General features: G+C 35.7%; 1 protein-coding gene across 1 annotated transcript; it reads right to left on the bottom strand.

Annotated features, from left to right (window-relative positions):
* Window positions 1-1,537: 1,537 nt before the first annotated feature.
* Window positions 1,538-6,365, bottom strand: LOC130993550 (DEAD-box ATP-dependent RNA helicase 7-like). Its single transcript, XM_057918478.1, is given in 17 exon segments — window positions 1,538-1,966; window positions 1,968-2,011; window positions 2,117-2,250; window positions 2,803-2,897; window positions 2,978-3,074; window positions 3,152-3,320; window positions 3,392-3,443; window positions 3,445-3,453; window positions 3,539-3,640; window positions 3,835-3,946; window positions 4,061-4,215; window positions 4,311-4,381; window positions 4,575-4,686; window positions 4,785-4,925; window positions 5,053-5,187; window positions 5,597-5,698; window positions 5,700-6,365. Coding segments are annotated over 17 exon segments (2,109 nt in total). The 5' UTR covers window positions 6,111-6,365; the 3' UTR covers window positions 1,538-1,798.
* Window positions 6,366-8,563: the final 2,198 nt, after the last annotated feature.

Here is an 8,563-nt window from a genome sequence, read left to right on the forward strand (position 1 = left end):
GATTCAGAAAGACAAAAGGTAAAAAAAAAATGCGGTTGAGACAATAGATAATGATTATATTTATTTAATTATTATATTTATTTATTTATTTATTATCTTTTCATTTTATTTTTGATTGTTATGTTTAATTATTTTTTATTATTTGAGCTTTTGATTATGGGCTAATTAAGTATGGACTTTTAATAATAGTATAGTTTGAATTTTTAAGAGTCCAAAATTTTAATATGAAGTATGAGCTATTAAGTTTATTTTATAAAAGCCACAATTATTAAATTAAGGGTGACCTATTTGTTAAATTTATGGGATATTGATTTACTAATAGTTTGATAATGTCTTTAACCTAAAAAATAAAATATATTAAGACAATTTAAAAGATGCGAATCCATCCCACCTTTTTTTTTTTTTTTGAGAAGATCCATCCCACTTTATTGTTACAACATTTTCTCATTTCTATTTCCCTCATTTACTTTTCTTAATTGAGTTTAAAATCATCTTTAAAAGAATGTACAACCAATTATTTAGTAATTAATATTGGCATATATATACATGTATTTTAAAAGATGTGGAATGTATAACTTTTTAATTGTCATTTTTTATACCTTACACAAAGTACAATGTTTACTATTTTCATAATATCTATGGTTCTTATTTTTTCAAATTCATTATTTTAGTAAGAAACTAAATGCATTATTTACGATTTAAAAGATGTATAAAAGTACATATGTAGGCACAACAAGAACATGTGTGTAATGAAGTTTATTTCGAATTCTCATAAAATTTTCAAAATATATAAAACATTAACAACGCATCGCCCTGGTGCAATACTAGTTATGAGTGAAACAAAGAACATCGAAAGATGATACAAACCAAGGAAAACAGCTACAAGCCCACATAGTTCCACTCAACTCAAATATTAATCTAAGAGCATCTGCATTGGGCTACTCAATGCCCCTTACTCGAGTAGTCCAAGCATCGAGTAGCCTAATGCAGGGCTTGCCTACTCGAGGGCTACTCGTTTGTTCGAGTATACCCGATGCCCACGCGCCCAAAAAAAAAATTTGAAATTTGAAATCGGTGGCTTTTGGTAGAATTCAATTTTTTTTCTTTTTTTTTGTTTTGATTTTCGGTCAATTTAAATCAGTACTTCCCTTTCAATAAGAACCAATGCTTTAGATATTTTCTCTTCTTTTTTCTTTTCTTTTTTCTCTTCTTTCTTCTTTGAAATTAGATATTTTAATGGTAGTTTTAATTACGTTTTTTAAGATTTAAGTAATTTTTAATTTATATATTCATGTTCTTTTTTTTATGTAGTAATTTTTAGGATCTTTATTTTAATGCAATTTTAATTATTAATAAATTATGTTATTTAAATTTATGCAAACTTAAATGAAAAATATAAATATCAAAACTAAAAAAATGAAATAGAAAATCAAGTAGGCTATCAAGTAATCACAATGCGTCCTCCTTACTCAATGTGGTCTCCTCCTATCAAGTAAACAATCAAGTAGGCACCAATATGGATGCTCTAACTCCCAAGTTTCATATAAAATCAAATCATTATGAACTCTCAAATAATTAATATATTGTAATTGAGGCGTTTGAGTCATGAAACCATAAATGAGAAACCTACATACGGGACCAAAAATAGGAATAAAGATATTACGAGAACCACATTTTGCAAAACTAATACAAAAAAAAAAACAATAATAATAAATATTATTCGTTGTCAACACCAAAATTTGATGCCCCTTGGGCAATTACATCTGCCAATAGGTTGGTTGTAGACTCGGGCAAATGCTCACCATTTGCTGTTTCTGTTGCCACGACCTCTAGAAAATGATCCTCTACCTCTTCCCCCACCACCACCAGAAAACCTGCCACCACCTCTCCTATCTGAAAAGCCACGGCCACCACCGCCACCATTAAATCTTCCTCTTGATGGCTCTCTTTCTTGCAAATTTGGTAACAATTTTCACCACTTCCAAGCTCACACCAGCAGCATTCTCCTGCCCTGCAAATCATCAATGCAGCAAGACATGTATTTCAAAAACCTCATTTCACAGCCTTTTCAAACTTGACCAGAATTCAAAAACACAAAATATTTCCACAAACTAACCTGCAAGGAAAGTATCAAGATCTTCGGCAGCTACATCAAATACAGCACCCTTTCCGTCTGCTGTCAATGAAAGACCCTTAATTGATTCAACCTTCTCTTCAGGTAAAAACCTCCTCAAAGCTCCATAAGCAAACCTGACAAGTAATTATACAATGAGGGAAATGAAAACAAATAAAGAATAATCAAAGGGATCGATTCTCTTGAATAAGTTACAAATCCAATATTACACTCTAAAGCTACAATTGTATGCTGGGCCTTTCAGATACCAAAAAAAGCGCAGCCATATACACTACAGCACAATAATCCAAGCTCTAACAAATTCATAACTTAATATGTCAATTACTACATCCATTATCCTCTTCTAAATAACAGGGCCCATATCCTCCAAGCAAACAATTGTAATATATATAGTGCAGGGGTCGGATCCCTGACTATAATTGCAACAAAATTACACAAATAACAAAACTAAACTCAACAAGATGATATCCCAAATAGTAAAGCATTATTATCCTCAAACACGAAATGTGAGATTTTGTGAAACAGAGCCAATCCAGCACACAGTAGTGAAGAAAGTCTCCCAATTTAAATCCCTTTGACCAGTGCACATCATATTCACAAACAAAAAAATCACTCAGGCACTCAGTAAAGGGATGAAGATAAAAATAAAATTATTTTCGATCACTCACGATGGTGAGAAGATGGGCTTTCCACACTCGAGAAGTACAGTAACATGGTTCTCCAATGAAGTGAGAAGTGATCGACTCTTAATTTCAGTATAACCCTGTAAAGCACAGATGCACTTATCATGTTAAATATACCAAACTAAAGTCAGTTCGATACAAGTACAAGGAGTAGACTTACAGCAGCATTGGCCAATGCCTTAGCAAGTAGGTCTGTTGGGGTTAAATCAGATGAGTTGAGTAGCTCTTCAGCAGCAGCTTTGAATACCGGAATCACACTGCAAAACTTTAAGAGTTAGAAACCAAGTAGCTTTCAGTGCTAAAGTTTAAACAACTATATGCATAACAGAAATACCTATCAGAAATCTCATTGATTTTTTCTGCAGCTTCAACACCAGCTGATTTAGCTATATCAGATGGCTGTGGAGCACTTATGCGTTCAAATTTCACACCTGATTCTCTTTCTATCCTAGAAAAATTTGACATCCTAGGATCATAAAGCATTACAGCGATGCCACTTTTCCCTGGAGAAGGCAATAAAATGATTAATAGAACTCCAGAAACACCTTGTAAGAATCAAAAATCATCAACTTACCAGCTCTTCCTGTTCTTCCAGACCGATGAATGTACGCCTCTACATCACGAGGCTGGCTCGCACTAGGCACAAAATGAATTTTTATTTAAGTGTTCTCTGAGGAACGCATAATAGCCAAATGAAAACAGCATGCTGATATAAACATACCTGAATAATTAACTGGACATCATCAATGTCTAGCCCTCGTGCTGCTACATTAGTAGCCACAAGCGTAGAAAATTTGCCCGATCTGAACGCAGAAAGAGTTACCTGACAGCATCAAAGGACATAATTACTAAACGAAACCCGTACAAAATATGTGAAGGTCTTTAGTAGGTCGTTAAGCATCCAATGCAATAATTGATCTCAGAGAAACATTTTGGCAGAAACCTACTGGAGCAGTTATACTTAAAAAGACAGAATAGTATTTGATATAAGAACATATATGAAACCAGAAAATTTACCTCACGGGTAGACTGTTGTATGTCACCATGCAACGCACGTGCTCCAGGAAGCACACCCGCAAGTGTCGAAGCAGAATCCTTAGTCTCTGTGAAGATAATAGTTCGACCACCACTGGATTTTATGAGAAGAGAGAGAGAGAGTAAGCTTAAGTCTGACAAGACATTACCAAAAAAGAAAAGAAACAAATTAAGAATAATTTATGGAAAGGACCAAGAGAAGACAAACCTGCTATAACAGCGAATGATATCAGGAATAAGCTGAGCTCTTGCAGATACAGAGCAGGGAAGAACAAAATGCCTTACATTGGTGCTGGCTTTCATTTTCTCATTACCAACAAGGTCAGCAGTTTTCTTGTCTGGTTTCAAAAATTTGGAAGATATCTGATGTTGCAAACAATGTATTATTTTAGAGAACAAGTTGACAGTCTGCAGTCATATATAGATTAAATATACAGCACGGTAAACTAGAAACATACTTGCTTAACCCAGATCGGCAAAGTGGCACTGAAAAGAAGAGTTTGCACTTTGCTAGAATCCTCTACCTTGCCTACAGAAATCATTATGGGAACACTCAGTTTAATTGGATAGTAAGCATTTAAACAAGAGCACTAACAAATATAACTAAGGATGACATCACACTAAACCATATTATATTCATCAATGTGAGCACTTCTTTGCATTAATCATCACGTATAGAAAGAAATAGAAGGCAAGAACCTACATCGAACTTTGTAACATACCTAGGATAAGCTCAACATCCTCAACAAAACCCATCCTCAGCATTTCATCAGCCTCATCAAGCACTCGGAACTTTAAGGAACGGAAGTCAATATTTCCCCTCTCTATGTGATCCTGTCAGATAATTTATCTTAACACAGTAATAATAAAAGGCAGTTGTTCTGAACCAACAGAACAAATAGTGAAAGCAAGGAAACTAATGGAGACCAAACCTTAATGCGACCAGGGGTGCCAACAACTATGTCAACACCTCTTTTCAATTGATTCTGCTGCGCCTGATAAGGAGAACCCCCATACAGGCAACAGCAACTCAACCCTAGAGCTCCACCATAAACTTCAAAGTCGGCAGCCACCTATAACATAAAAAGACATGACATACAACAAAAAATAAGATTAAAATTTGGAAAATGTTTTACCAAAGTTCTATGGGGAAAGCACGAAAAAGTCTGCATGTAACTATACACCCAGCAGGTAGCGTACCTGTGTGGCCAACTCCCTTGTGGGTAAAAGAACAAGAACACTAGGCGCCTTTCCATATCCAGTCTTCCTTGACGCTTTCGCAGGACCATTTGTCAACGATTCCAATATAGGTAACACAAAGGCCAAAGTTTTACCCTGATGGAGGAGTTCAAAGGCAAAATTAGATATGCAAAATGAAGCAGTTGGCCTAAAAGAACAAGAAAAAGTAAAAGGATCATGCATTATAACCAAAAAGATATTCAGAAGATCCATGGTGTACAACAATCTGAGATGTAGTTACAAATCCAACAGCATAACATAGCTACCAAAACCATGCATCTGTTCCAGCAGTAACTAGTTATTTTGGCAATAACTTTTGGACTATTGGTGCCATTGGGCTATAATGTTATAATGATATTCATTCAAAAGTTTCTCTTTGGCAAGTAATAACTGGGAAGAGTACAGACAATAACAACAAGATTTGTGAAAAAATAACCAAAAACTCAGCAATAATAAGCAGTAGAGTTCATTAGTTAAAAGTAGATAAGGGGTCGAGAACCCTAACCTGACCAGTGCGGGCCCGTCCCACCAAATCGGAACCATCAAGAATGGTATCAAACGTCATTGCCTGAATCGGGAACAGAGCCTCAATACCCTTGGCCTTCAAAGTTATCCCTGAGCGGCGCCGAAATTCGGAAATTGGAGACAGCATTGGGGTTCTCCTCTTTTTCCTCCTCTTCGTGTCCGTCCTCAAATTTCATCTTCTTCTTCTTCTTGGCCAAGCTGTTCATCGGCTCACCCATCTCCGAGCTGGTATCGCTCTTCTCCTCCTCATTATCGCCGTCGATTTCCAAAGCCTTCCGCTTCTTTTCTTTTTTAATTTTGACAGAGATATTGGAATTAGAACCATCGAGGTCAGGCTCCGAGGTCAGTTTGGTCTTTTTGCTCGACTTTTTCTCCTTTTTGATCTTTCTCTCAGCGGACTTCTCCTCAACCAGCTCCATCTCCGCAACTTCGGACTTCTTCATGATCTTCTTCTTGTCGGCGGATTGAGCTTCAGCCATAACAACAGAAGGCATCTCAGTCGATAGATATATATTCTGTATGTATAAGTAGTAGGAAAATATGAGGTTGTGTGTAGTATTTTTCTGTGTGCGCGGCCGTCGAGAGTGGGGGCGGAGGTGGCGGTGGGGGCTGTTTTGCTCTGCTGCCGCAACACAAGTTGAAGGCAGTTAGAAGCAGGGAACAGCGGGGGAGAGAGAGGTATCAAGGGTTTAGGGTTTGCACATTTATAGGCTATCTGTCAGCGATTTTGACCCTTGGATTAGAGTTGCTTTCCAATTTAATCGCTGGCCGTTGGATTCTATGATGAATTGGCGGTGGAGTAGTAAAATTGGGCCGCAACCACAAGTCCACGACCGTATTAACGAATTAACTTCTACTAGTTGCTTTCCCATTCCCATACCCACCTCAAAATTTTGCCCTAATACCCATTTCTATGCCCATTTAAATCGAGTTGGGTTCGAGATGAAGATTATCCAACGGAGGAAGAGAACCAGTCGAGTATTCATCAATTTATTTATTTTACAAGATTTTTTTATACAATAAGCATTTTATTCATTTCATCAAACATATAAAATTCAAAATAAATAATGATATTATTTAAGATCAAATAAATTATAAATTTTATAATTAAAACTCAAATATACCTTCATAATTAAAATTTATATTAAAATATGGTATGTGGGTGAAATTTTGGGGGCGGATTCAGAGCGGGTATTTATACCTCCAACCCGACCCGGGTATAAGTTTCGTACCCGCCTCCAAACCCACCCCTGAAATTTCACCTCCATACCCTACCCATTAGGGGCAAGTACCCCCGGGTACACGAACCCACAGATTTTTTTGTCATCCCTAAGTTCCACTTGCATGCTATCTAAAATCAAACTTTTAATACACCCTCTGTCCAATTTATTTTGAGACAAAAATTTTGGGCATGGGATTTAAGAAATTACTCCCTCCGTCCCATTACAAATGTCTCACTTTTCATAATGGATGTCCCATTACAAATGTGTCATTCCTTTTTTGGCAATATATTCTCTCTTTATACCTAATATTTAAATAATATTTACCAACTTACTTTATCTACTTTCTACACATTTTTTAATCTTCGTGCCCAAAAGTAATGGGATGGGGGGAGTGGTATTTAGTGTGCTAAATGTGGTAGGTGAAAAAGTGAAAAACGTAAATAAAGGATAAAATTTATGCCAAATAATGAAATGTCTTAAGATAGATGAGACTGTTCAAAAAGGAAAAAATGTCTCAAGATAGGTGGGACGAATCAAAAAGGGAAATGACTAAAGATAGGTGGGACGAATAGAGTAGCTAATTGAGGAAAGAGTCTCTAGGTTCTTTGTAACAGTTCAGCTCCAGACTTGACGATTGTCCCCACAGACCAACACGAGTCTTTTCTAGCGTGTTTTGTCATCACTCGCACGCTTCCTGAGAAAACTTTCCAGGGGGTCACCGATCCTAAAATTACTCCAGGCCAAACACGCTTAACCTTGGAGTTTCTTCCATGTGGGCACCATAAAAGAAGACGCGGAGTATTCACGGGGGGTACTGCAGAACACGTGCGAGCCCCTTCTAATGGAAAAATAAAATTCAATGAAGATTTGGTTCATCCAACACGTACACGCCATGGACATCCCGCCTTTCTCTGTTATGGTATGAAAATATTTTTCAACATTTTATCATATTTTCATCTCTAGTAAACATAAGATAAAAAATAAAAGAAAGATAATATTTTCTCATCTTTTTTATCCATCCGTTTTTAATGAAAATTTTACAACCAAAATAAACACGCCCTTAAAAATTAGTGTTAATAATGATAATTAATTGTATTGTACCTGGAAAAAAAGGGTCCACTATGTGATAGAAAGTTTTCAAAAATGGAAAGAGGTTAATTTTTTGGGACGTCTCAAAATGACAAAAAATGACTATTTTTTGTGGACGTATGGAATATTACACAAATGATATAAAATGCAAGTTTAATACTCCCTCCGTCCGCCAAAAGTATGACACAATTACTATTGGGCGTCCGCAAAGATTATACAACTTTCCTTTTAAGTTAATGGTCCCACCATCCACTTTTATATTTTATCCTTACAAACACTCTTTATTTACACAAAACTCACCCCAAATTCAATCTCAACCACACATCTCATAAAGTGGTGGGACCCTTTCTCCACTACATCAATATCATCACCAATTTTATTAAATCTCGTGTCAAGCCAAAGTGCCATACTTTTGACGGACGGAGGGAGTATTTATTCTTAAATAAATTAAAATTTAATAATATAACAATAATAATATATTTAAACTTATGATAAGATGAAACAATTAAATAATAATTGAAAATCTAATTACAAAATCTTAGTTGTTATCATAAAGTCTAGTAGTACTATTTAAACTCGTGATAAGATGAAACAATTAAATAACAATTGAAAAACTTAATTACGAAATCTTATAT

The sequence above is a fragment of the Salvia miltiorrhiza genome, chromosome 7 (genome assembly GCF_028751815.1).
Source record: "Salvia miltiorrhiza cultivar Shanhuang (shh) chromosome 7, IMPLAD_Smil_shh, whole genome shotgun sequence".
In the NCBI taxonomy this organism is placed as follows: Eukaryota; Viridiplantae; Streptophyta; class Magnoliopsida; order Lamiales; family Lamiaceae; genus Salvia; species Salvia miltiorrhiza.